The 12,788-nt window shown below is 42.6% G+C and overlaps 1 protein-coding gene across 2 annotated transcripts in view; it reads left to right on the forward strand.

The window, feature by feature from the left end:
• The first annotated feature begins 1,653 nt into the window (after nt 1-1,653).
• Nucleotides 1,654-12,788, forward strand: part of LOC124303481 (uncharacterized) — a 78,052-nt gene continuing 66,917 nt past the window's right edge. For both annotated transcript variants that reach the window (XM_046760731.1, XM_046760732.1), the window contains exon 1: nt 1,654-2,717. In XM_046760731.1, the coding sequence (XP_046616687.1) occupies nt 2,663-2,717 (55 nt within the window). In that variant the 5' untranslated portion in view covers nt 1,654-2,662. The remainder of the gene's footprint in view (nt 2,718-12,788) is intronic.

A 12,788-nucleotide genomic window follows, 5' to 3' on the forward strand; every position in this document is an offset into this window, starting at 1 on the left:
AGGATTTTTAAAGAAATTCAATTCACGGTAGCACAAAAAGTACGTCGGATACGGAATTTCAACGAGGTTGAAGTCAGCGACGTCGGTGTGCATAAACGATACGTTTATTTTATTTATTTATTTATTTATTTTTCTTCATAATAAAATTTATGTAATAATTTCAAATCTTATATACATAGAAAAACAAAAACAAAGTGACTAATTATTTAAGTGGAACATGATTTTAAATGAGCAAAATTGCGATCCGAAAAGTCTGCCACTGAATTTTTCGTTATAGTTCGCAAATCTATAATGTCACGATACGAATCTTCTCCGGCTCGAGTTTCGTTCGTGTCTCGACGAGTGGTCAATTCCGATTATATCTGGCACACATAAATTATACATCAACATACGTGACAGCTGTGATTCTCCGCACGAGTTTGACATATTGTCACGATTTATATCGCGGATTTGTTCATTTCATAGGCGTAAAACCGCGATTCGCGATTCCAAAAGAATGTTGTTCTCATTTCCGAGTGAAATATCGGGATATGATTGTAAAATCGCGACGAGCTATAATAAAGTGAAAATTATATCTACACGCTAGCGTGAGGCAAAAATCTTTAGGGTTTAGACAGTTATCGACAATTATAACAGAATTTCTCTCGAATAGATGTATTGAAAAATAATTGTTTTTGTATTCTGATATCGGTTAGGAAATTAAAAAAAAAAAAACTATGAATCCTTTTGTGCTTCTGATTAAAATAAGTACGTAATTGTGCAATATTTGTAAAGAGCTTATCTAGATGCTAAAGAGAGATAGATCGGATCAGATCAGATCATATGTGGGTTTATTAATGCCGTAGCCTAATATTAAGCCCTGAGGCAATTTCGTTGAGGTACAATATCGTGGATAATTGAGTGAAATACGATATAAAAAAGAAAAATAGAAAGAAAATAAGTAGTTTTGCAAAAAGAGGGAAGAAAAATAAATAAATACAAATGTAAGTACAAGACGGGAAGAAAGAGAGAAAAGCTGAATTATTTAAAAGTAGAACATGACGACAGAATGAGAAGTTTACATTAGTAAAATAGAGATAGAGAGAGAGAGAGAGAGAGGAAGGGAGAAACGTTTATTCGCCCTGAGACAAGTCCCCTCGGGCATTGTGTAGAACATCGATGTAAACGTAAAATGTGAACAGGTATAAAATACCATAAAACCGACAAGAAGATTAGAAGCAAAGTTGAGAAAGTATAACAGAGAGTTGATAAAAGTAGGTAAAAGTGAATACTACAGATATTAGCAATAAGTTAGAAAGATGAATACACAGATGAAAGCAGGCAAAGATAGAAGAAAGAGAAGAGATAAAAGTAACGATAAAACAAGTTGACGGTGAGGCAGAGGAACATGATTGAACCGAATGCGAGCAGGTATGTATGCATAAAGAGTACGGCGGAGGGCGGGAGGGAGGGAGTCGCAGTGACAGGCATAGAGCGTTCGTTCGGCCGTGCGTCGCGGACGATTGTGCTCCTACTCCTTCAGGGCGAGACGGAGCTCCGTGTGGCCGAAGCGACTCCCCATGTGACCGATCCCCCACCTAATTCCGTTGTACCTGCGGGACGAGGGCCTGCCTACCTGCCGCCCGTTGCCCCGCTCCCATTCCGACGCGGACCCTCGCGGCAGGTGCACCGAACCAAGTGCTGCGCCAACCTGCGCTCTGCTGGATCATCTCCTCTGTCGCATCGCAAGTGTCGCATATTTCGCGGATTTCCGTCATCCCCGAGACGCGCGGTCTATTTACAATTGTCATAATTATAACGGCTGTAAGGAAACGGGAATTCCCGGTGTGCTCCGCGCGAGGACGAGGAGGAGGGAGTGAGGAACGAACCAACCGACGACCCTCTATGTCGCTGTTATCGATAAGGCGTCCGATATCGTACCTCCTGTTACTACTTGTGAAACAGTGATTTTACTCCGTTGTCACCACCGTCTTAATAATTCTATCATCGAGAGACACGTTTACGAGTCGGAGAAAATTACCTCCGCGATTCGCCGTCGTCATCCTCGTTATCATCATCACCAATGCATCTGTGTGAAACAGTGAACGATATATTTTTTTTTAACCACCGCCCATCCTGCCTGACCGCGCCACGTGCAGCGCATGTCACATGGGATTTACGCCGGAGGACGACGACGCGTCGAGCTTAATTAAAGGACCCACCGGCTAGGCCGGGTCCATGAATTAGCCATCCTCAGACCCGGAACGCCGCCACCGTCGCCAAGCTAATTAAGTGACAGTTCGAACCGTGGGATAAGTCGACAGGTGCATCGGCCAAGGTCGACGACGCTCCGGAAGGACGAACGTTGCCTTCAAGCCCTTTCTCCGTACGCCTCGATCTCACCCTACGGCCTGAAGTGTCTCCTCTCTCTCTCTCTCTCTCTCTTTCTCTCTTTCTCTCTCTCTCTTTCTCTTTCTCTCTCTCTCCCCGTTTTATCGCGACGAGTCCTAATCGTCGTCGAAGGAATCAATCGATCGATCGTCGGAGAGAAATCCCCCCTCCCTGCCTACCTCCATCCCTTGTTTCAACGCTGAGGCTGCGGGTAAACATTTGCAAACTGGACATTTTGACGAACGTTACACCGGGACGATCGGAGTGGCGATGTCCGCGGGTCGTTGAGAGGATGAGGGAGCTCGACACCGAGAGCCCCGTCGTCTGGCCGGCTTGGTGCTATACTGGTGAGTCGATTTACTTGCCTTCGGCTTTTATTTTTTTTTTTTTTACCCTCCCCCACCTTCCTCTAATTTTAAGTCGTCGAAAAGAAACGGCGCTTTCATTCTAAACGCTCGCTCGACTCTCTATTTCAATCGTATATTCCTTTTCATGAGGATTAGGTCGGTAACGTTGCTGTAACGATCACGCGTGTTTGGGAAAAATCGTTATTTCGCACCTTCGAGAATGTTGGAATTTTAGTAAATCGTGATAAAGGAAACGTAATCTTATTTTTAAAAATCAACTTCTTCAAAGTCGTTGTAAAATTGTGCAATAATGATTTTTTTTCGTCATGTTTCGTTGCGTTAACCTTAATAAATCCAGCCTCATTCCTTTTCTCGATCTTTCCAAAATATTGTCAAGGTTTCCTTCGATCTCAAAGTGTCCAGAATTATCGCGTCTTTGAGGCAATCTCGTCAAATACAACCCTTCTTTAAGTCACTGATAGTATATTCGTCTGCAGAGTGCAGAGTAACCGTTGAATGTGTATAATATTTTTGTGAGAAAAATTAGCTCGTCAATTTTCAGTGAAATTTTTCAAGACCTAATAATAATTCTTTCTTGTTGCTTGGCGACAATTAGTTGACCGTCACGCGTGGAAAATCGATACACCGATGATAATTAAGCCGTTGCAGAAATCAACTCGCTGCGATTTATCGTATAGCGGTTGCTAATTTGATTAATTGGGAAAACTTTGTGATGACGTTGCGATTTGGTGATTTGTTGCCCGAAAAAACTGGCGTGATTTTGAGGTTGCAGCCTCGGCCTGGATCGGAGATCTATAAATCGAGAGATAATACTAGCGCGGTTCGCTGAGCCGGAACGTATATCGCGGACTCCGCATTGACGAGTTTTCACGCTTAGAACCGTGCTTCCTCTTCTCCTAATTCTTATACCTTCAAATATACGAAATTAGGAACTAATCGAAAAATACCGCGAGAATTCTCTGCCACAGCGGTCGATTCTAACCGACGTCTCACTCGGTTATTCTAATCCTTTGCATGTACGCCGGTGTTTGTATTAAATTTATGATCAATCGAAATGATATTTTTCACAAGTGATTTAGTTAATTTTACATCAACAGACAAATAGATTTTATTTTCGTATAATATTACATCGGACTTGAATAGTTTGTGTATAAGTACCACATTCAATTGATAATTGAAGCAATAACAAACTTTCGATCGTTCAAAGTTTGGTTTTTGCTGCATTTTTATTTTTGCACTTAATCATTATTTGAATTAATTATAAAATTCGTATTTTATGATAGCAGAAATTAAATATTTCACTGGAATTCTATTGAAAATTTACAAAGCAAACAAGTATATGCTAGAAGAATAAAGATTCGCGACGAGAACGCGATGATTATAGATTACAGAAGAATTCGCAATAATCGAATAACCGGATTGAGAATTGACTGTTTTTTTTTTTTGCTTTTTTTCCGTTCTTGTTTGCTCTCGGCCTATCAAGTAATTTGCTGCTGCTGCTGCTGCCAAGAAAAAAATCGTCACGTTTTTTATCAGAGCCTCGGGGAATATTAACTGAAACATTGTCGCGAGTGTATTATATTTTAATTAGGTTACAAGAAGTTTCAATCACCTGTTATCATCGTATCCGCGTGTAGCAGGCGTATGACGGCAATTACTTGTGGAAATTAATGTCATTACAGCGGGTTAAACGGTCAGCCGTTGAGAAGAAAGCAAATGAGAAAAAATTTAATTACCGACACTTGGCATAAACAAGTATAATATATACCTACACACAAAAACACCTACATACCCATACGCATATGATTATTCGAGTCTCCAAAGGACGCCGCTCATTATACTCAAAGTCCTCGAAAGCTCGCTAAAAAATCTCGAGTATTATAGCCCTTGCGTCAAAGTGTATTTACTTTGGCCAATCAAATGTACCGTTTTCAATTCCGCGGGAGGGGGGGAGTAAACCAGTCGAATAGAAATAAAACTAAAAGATCCTGACGACGATAAAGCCGTCGGTATTGTATTGTAATAACGGAGAGAGGAGTAGAATTTTGTTGGTACGAAGCGGGTAAGAAGGGTGTATACATATACGGAACGAAGAACATACACAGTGACAAAGAAAATGTAGGTAGGTACGTATGCGTACGTATAATGTTGACGGAGATGATTTTAGCGCAGCTGTACGCCGCCGTCAGGCATTTACACGCAGGTACCGATATTACGTACCGTCGAATATGACGAATGATTGATTGCGTACAAAGTTTTTAATCGTAAATTGCTTTTTGCTCTACGTTCGCCGGTGCGTGTAATACCTTAAGGTCCGAGGCGTTCTATTCTCGATTCTATTTTTTTCGATACATTACGGGCGATGCGCGTTGCACCAACACAGGCACGGGAACCTCGTGTAGAAATTAACACCAGCATTGCCTAGGAGCCTGCAGGTCGCGGCTCCCGCTGACCCCGGCTAAAAGTCGAATTATGCAGTGTACACAGGCCATAAATTAACGTTTTTTGTCGGCGCTCACCGCTGGTAAAAGGTTTCTTTTTTGGCTCTGGTTTCAAACGGTAAAGCGAATCCAATCGCGTTTGCCTAGCCCCGTGGGTTCGTATTAAAAACTTTTCGTCTGTAATGATCGACGTGCTCACCGAACACCGCACACGGCCCACTGTCGGATTAATAATTTACTCCGGATGTACGTACCTAATGCTGTAGGTACTCGCTGCGCGCTGGTTAAGTCACACGGAAGAAAGACCTCGCTTCGACATTCGGATATTCAAATCATACACCTTCATATATGTAAAATACCGTAAGGCGTACACATGAAAATAAATAAAAAATATTACAACAATTGGTAGCGATCTCTAAATATCTTTGCTACCAAATTTTCGAGTATCGTCTTAAAAAAAAAGGTTAAAAAATGAACCACCTTAATTTACACAGAGTTGCGGTGGTTCGGCACCGAGACGGAGTTGAAGAAACGTTAGCCGCTGACATTCATGTACAGAAACCCAATCAACTGTTTCGTTATTTATTTGACAGACTAGCGTCGCTTTTTTATGGGTCTCGGAATGATTTGCAATCGTAGAGAATGCACAGCTATTGCAGGTACGTTGCTCGTTGTTGTGGTTTTTGTTTTTTTTTCTTCATTTCCGTTTTGGGTAGGTAAAGTTCAGACTTCGTTCTAATCGACTGTGGAGCAAAAATGAAACTTGACGTATTTTTCGACAACCGCATTCATCACCTCAAGCATGAATCCTCCAATGCTGAGAAAATTGGGCGAGTCTATCACTATCGGCATTCGGTATAGCGGCGGCGATCCGCGCCTCAAACGAAAGCTGGCAAGTCATTTTCGGCAATAATAGCGAAGCTATTAGTTTCAAACAGCGTGGCTTCCCTGGACAACAGCAACAACTGCTTTTTGGACTATGACTTACAGAGGAGTTGAATTAGTGTAGCAGCAGCGGCTAGTCCATTTCTAATCGTCGAAGTATGTTGAGTATTCTACAGAAACTTACTCATTCATAGATGGTTTACAGGTCAGGTTACATATTTTGTCCTACCAGTCATGCAATTAACGCTGAATCGAACCTTATAATCAATTTTTTTTTTCTATCTTCTCGGGATTTTGAAACTTTTTTCCTATTTGAATTGATTTGTGCGAAGGTCGAAAAAGCTGTTAAATTTACGCCGAAAGAGGTTTTTTAATCATCGAATCTTACTCCGCGATGCATGAGTATACGATTTTTCCTCCAAGGTTTGAAATCCGTAATCTAAGCGTTGTCGAGTCCCGTGTCGAGGGTTTTGGAACGGACAGAAGTAAAGCCTACGGATGAAAGGGTGCTCTGTGAAAAAAAATCATATTCCTTCGGTGACGCTAAGAGCTATTGTGGTCAGCTAAACGAACAGCTGACCCAACTAATTAACCAATACCTATACTCCTTACGTAAGTGACAAATTATTGTATACCAGAAACGGCTAATTAAGTCGAACAAAGAGATATTACCTGCTAAATTTGGTATTTGAAGAAAACCACAAATCCTAGTTCAGCAATCACGGTAAATGTCATATCGTGAAAGGGTCGAGTGTAAAGGCGATCGGGCAAACGGGGTTAATCATTGTATGTGTGTGTGTGTGTAAAAAGAGAGATCGTTAGCGGATACAAACTGCATTACAGCCGAGTCCATTAGCCCAAGTACAAGAACCGCTGGTCTCTTTGGCGTCGGTCAAAACTTTATTTTGTGCCCCCGTGTAAACGTATCTACCAGTTGTACCGCTCATGCTGCACGTGTTGTACGCAAGAACCTAACGTACCTTCTACTTGGGCTTTGCATTGTACTGCAGATATGGTTGCTGATTACAATTATGATATGGTAGCTGCGGCTTACACGCGCACCGATTACTATCCTTAAATCTTTTCAGCCAATGTCTTATTGTGTTATCGGCTTATTGTAGCCGCAGTCTTGCGATTCGACGATTGATCTGTGAACCCGGTTGAGTAACTGCGATCGATAGGTTTGACCGTTTCATCAAAGATTAACGTCACACTCGCTTGGCCACACGGCTTGGGGAGTCGAAGAATGGTGGTAGTGCGAAAATCAGGATGTTTCAAAAGTCGATCGAAGCTATCGGTTATTGAACAAAGCTGAAGCTGGCAGCCAAAATTTCCAGCCCAACCTTTTCAAGTTTTTGGAATTAGAAAAATTCAGTTCGGTATTTTATTAAATTTTGATTCTCCGTCTCGTGTTATTAATGGACTCGTAAGTGTAGGTATTTCATGTCGCTTGTGTTTGTATTCTAGAGTTAATTTTCTAGCCAAGAAATTTGGATCGAATTCATTTTTTTTACAAACGATGTGCAAGCTTAACTTTCTCTGTAAATTTCAAGGCGCTATGGTTGGAGTTGCCAATTTTATCGCTCGGAAATCTTGTTGTTCACTAGTCCTCGGTCGTTCGAGAGTGACAGAAAAGACAGAGTGTGAGAGAGCCAGAGAGAGAAAGAGAAAGAGAAAGAGAAAGAGAGTGGGAGCTCTAGAGAAAAGAAATAGGGAAAGTTCGAAAAAAGCTGGTAAATTATACCTTCGTTTACTTTGGCGAGGGTTTGTCTAAGCGTCTTCTTTCACCGACCCCCTAAATACACCTCAATATTCTCCTTTCAACTCACGTAATCCCTCAGCTTAATGGTTTATATATGTACTGTAGACTCGAATTCTTAAAACCACCTGTTTGGTATGGAATTGTGGGAAAAATATATTTTCAACTTTACGTCACGGATGAGTGGCTGTATTTTTACGGACGCGTCGAGCCAGTCGGTAATGATACCAAACAGATGTGTGTATTCACTATGCAGTGACCGACCATTCATCCCGAATCATTCGGCTGTTCAGGTGGTTCGCTTCCAAATTGATCATGCGAGAGCTTCTCTCTCTCTCTCTCTGTCTCTCCCTCTCTCACGATATGAAAAATGTGTCGTTTCTCCAAAGGAACTCTGTCCAGAGAAAACTGCATAGCCGTTTCCGCCTTTTATATTTTGAAAGCACCTTTTTCGCAAATGCGGAAACCTTGGCGATTAGGAATCAGATCAACTTGTCAACTTGCAACCTTGCATTTTTTTTTTTTTGACACTGTCGATAGTAGAAATTGCTTAATCTTTCTTGTCGGCAAGTAGCGTGAAGCGACGGTAAGTGCGAGGTACTTGAGTCTCCGCATATTTAGATGTCACCGACGGCGTCTGCATCCCACGATGACCGGCACTTGGCACCGTGTTGGTATGACGTCTGGCTTGAGCGTCCCTTTCGAATACCAAATAGCCCGAAGGCGTTTGCCTCAGCCCCCGCAGCCGGTCTCTAAAAACCCTTTGTTGTCCAGTCAACTTCCTGTACGTAAATTCAAACACTATTTTTACTTATCTTGTATTTCGTTTTGTGTACCACGACGACTCGGAACACGCCCACGCTTTGTTTAGTTTTTCCCCATTCCTAGGGACGTCGAATATTCTCAACGCTATTCAACGTAGGGCTGAGAATGTAAAAGAGATAGGAATACGGCGCGAGGCGTGATTTTCATCGGATACTGGAAAAGCGAGAAATTAAGAATTTGCGAGAGGACGGCCGCAGCCTGCCTCAAGCGTGACTTAATTTAGACTCTGGAGGGAGGGAAGGAGAGAAATATGTGAGTGAAAATCAAGAAGGGTGCACCGTAAATATGTTTAAATGCTGTAAATATGCCGGGAGATGCGGTAAAACGGCGAGTTTACGAGGATCGTCTTATGTGAAGCGGGGGGGGGGGGGGGGGGGGGGGAGCTGCGAGAGGAGCGAAAGAGGCTCCCATGGACGAGAAAGGACGGGGACGATCGTGAAAATGAGGCGATGGAGATCTCCGGGTTGATATAGACGTGTTTTCAGCCATTATTTCAACTCGACACTTTCTTAAGGACGTCTACGACCCTTGGAACGCTCTTACGCGGCCCTTCAACTTCCTAATACGCCTAATTGTATTTAAGACTGTACCGGAGTTCCCAATATGCATAATTCTTAGCGAGTCGGTTGTGGAATTCGAATCTCATTACACTATGCGTTGTGTTGTTAACATCGGACGGCAATTGAATCTATCGCTGCACCCTCGAAGATAAAATGAAATCCAACATTTTTTGTATGGGCGCGAATGGACCGTTGGAATTATTTCCAGTGAACATCAACGACGCTCTGTTCGCTTTAATACCTGTAAACGGGGTCATCCTTTCTCACGGTTTAGACACTCTGAACGTTTTTGGTGTTTTGAAAAATCATTGATACGGACCAATCGAAATGCATCGCGGAAAGATCACTTAGAGACGTCGATAAAATCTACCTTTGATGAATCATCTTTCTTTCAAAAGTATCGTAAACTATCTTACTTCACTTATCCTGGGGATTCGGAGAGTGGAAAGTCAACCAGTGCACCTTTGACGATGGCATGCGCGAAACGGGATGAGGATATTAACGTCTTTTTCAAGTAAGGAGAGGCGATTGGTCGGGCGAAGGTTAGTTGCTTGTTAAGTCGCGAGGATGACACTCGCTGCCGAAGCGTGTAACCTGACCTGACTGCAACTGCAGGGTGCTGCTGCCAGGGAGGAAGAGAAGACCGCGGCTTTCCTCCTCTTCCTCCTCCTCCTCCTCGTAGCCTGCTGTTTTTATCTCCCCATATTTCAGGATGATTCCACGGTTAATGCTACGTCCTGGGAATACGAGCGCGGCTGTATTGCCTCCCCGAGTGAACCGCACCCGGCTCTCTACTGGTTGACAACTCACCTAACGCTCAGCTTCCATGCCCGATCAGAGAAAACGTTCCCAACCAAGTTCCAACTTACATTATCCCTGTGTATCTAAGTACCGTAATCCCACCACCATCCAGTACTCTGCTGCTGGAAATAATCTGTGTGTGAACGTTGGCATTTTTTTTTCCTCCGTTATCCTGTACAAGTTTACACGTATGTACCACCTCGAAATGGGCGGTGAACGGTAAATTTTATTGAAATTCGCACATTTTCATGCAATCGAAGTGTTCGTTGATTTTATTTTTCTTAGCTTTTCTTTTTTTTTTTTTTTTTTACCGACTCAAGAACAACGTCTGTCCGTTATTTTTCGAACCACCTAGTCCCATGTATTTTATTAACCCAAGCATTCGACATCATTCTCCGCCTACAACCTGTATCAGGTTGCACTTGGGTTCGCAGGTCCGAAATCCATCACGAGGTTACGTAACCCGTAACAAAGATGGTACTTATCGTCTATTTCGACACGCATAGATCGTTGGTAGATTTTCAGGGCAGCAAACTCTTTCGAATTCAATCTTATAAATTTTTTCCACCTTCAATTTGATGTGCTTGTGGTGATGATGTAGAAAAACCCCGAAACGTGACAGTCTTTAACAAACTCCTGCTCGTCCTCCGTCAATTTCTCCATGTGTTCAGTTTTTCTCGTTCGATGTTTATTTCTCTTTATTCTCCAAGCCAGATCTCGTACATCAGAATCAGCGCTTTCTTATCCTTTCGAAATAGCCAAATTTAAAAAAATAGCCAAATTTATAAAAATCCAAAATCCTAGCGATATGAACTTAGCGACATGGTCAGGTGTAACTCTTTCAAGTCAGTTCCGTTATTCTTGCGGACCTTCCGTTGGTCGTAAAAAAAGTCCCACGTCGAAAATAAAAGGTTTGAAAAAATATCCACGCATTTTGGTTTGTCAGAGATTTGTTTTTTCTTTTCTACTTCGTCTCGTTCCTATTTCTTTTTACACATCGTGAACTTCACTCCGTATAGTAGAGCCGTTTGGAGCCACTTAACGCCGATTGTGAGTTCTACTCAACCACCGAGGTGAGTGCTGAAGCCCGGGCTTTCAGTGCATCCATGAATGTGAAAGATGGTGCAATAAAGAGGTGCAAGAACGTTAGTCGCGGCACTGGACTCTTTTGATTAACCTTCGATCTTCCGGCTTGCACGTATATAAACCCGAAGCCTGCCGATTAATATTGGAATTGTTGCGATTCTCGCATGAACGAAAATTATTATACTTGCCGAATTTTCAATCCTTGCTCGCTAATCGTTCATCACGAATCGTTTCACCTCTCAGCATCCTCCGGTAATTTGTCAAGGCATTATGCAACGGGCCCCGTTTCGATCCAGAACACGAGGCTGAATTCTATTGTTTTTTAATCGACTTTATGCTACGCGAAGAAAAACTCGATTGACCGCTTTCGTTAGAACGTGGACACACCTGAGTCACCGCCGTTCTGACTCAGGGATATTTGAGTCTGCTGCACACCACCGGCTAAAGAAAAACCATAAGACAGATTCCGTTCGCTGCCACGTCGTAGCCCCGAGCTATTATTCGGTGGTAATTTGCTGACAATAATACGTGCTCCGCACCGAATTACGACATGCAGTTATTTCTTCTCGGGTCAACATCGTACAAACAAATGGATAAACAAATACCATGGTCAATTCGTTCGTTCGGCAGTTTCAGCCATTATCAACTGCGCCCATTATTCGTAATCCCTTCCGCCTCCAAATACTTTTTTTTTAAGCTCAATATCTGGCTTCTCGACCAGTATTTTAAATGTGTTCTCAAAAGCTTTTCGAATCATTTGTACTCTTTAGGGAAATTTTCTGGATGTTATTCTTGAGTTTACGAGGTGCTTATTAGTCCATAATGCTGGCTACAAATCGATTCTGAGTGGAAAAAAGAATTCCAGAAAATAAAGCTATGAATCGATTTTATCGAAAGAGTGAATAGCTTTCTCTGGGTGTACGTGTAAAAATGCACGATTTAAAAGTATCGGATTGACCGATTTTTCTTCTTGCGGTAAAAATCCGGAACCACCGCAAACGGTAATTCTGTTGAAGATAATTCCCTTACATGCATATACGCGTCTCGAGGATCGTAAAGAGGGAAATATTTGAACAGTTACTTTAACGTTTATTACTGCACGAGGGCTGCAGAATTGCATGAAAGAAGTTGTCGGGTATAATTAGCTCAGCCCGCGACAGTGCGGTCGACTTTACTTTCTTACTGCACTATAGTGCGGCATCAACCTTTGACCAATAAAAATTCGGGCCCAACGGTCTTACCGTCAAGCTTATCCAGGGAGGCGATATTTGCACCGCGAATCTGTCAATTAGCGAATTTCAACCCGGTCTGCATCCTCAAGGAACGATCTTATATTATTGCTTGTAATAATCTCTCGCATTATTGTTAATTTTTCACGTAACCGAAGGTGAAATATGTAGGTGCGCGTATAACTTGTCAACTTTTATTTTGGAGAAATTTGTTTATCAGCGGAAGGATCGTTATCCCGACTTGTTTTCGAACCGTTCTGTCTAATCACAGCATAGCCGGACGACTCTGACGCGACGGGGCCAAATTAACGACGCATTTCACAATTGGTTCATTAGCCGGGGGCGTCGTCGCGGGCCTGCATGTGACATTGCGTTTCAATTAGCAGGCATTGATCGCCGAGTCGAGTAGGTGGTGACCACCGGGTCGCTTCTCAGCCACGCATTTCTCAGCCTATAGCCGGCTA

This window comes from Neodiprion virginianus, chromosome 4 (genome assembly GCF_021901495.1).
Source record: "Neodiprion virginianus isolate iyNeoVirg1 chromosome 4, iyNeoVirg1.1, whole genome shotgun sequence".
Taxonomy (NCBI): domain Eukaryota; kingdom Metazoa; phylum Arthropoda; class Insecta; order Hymenoptera; family Diprionidae; genus Neodiprion; species Neodiprion virginianus.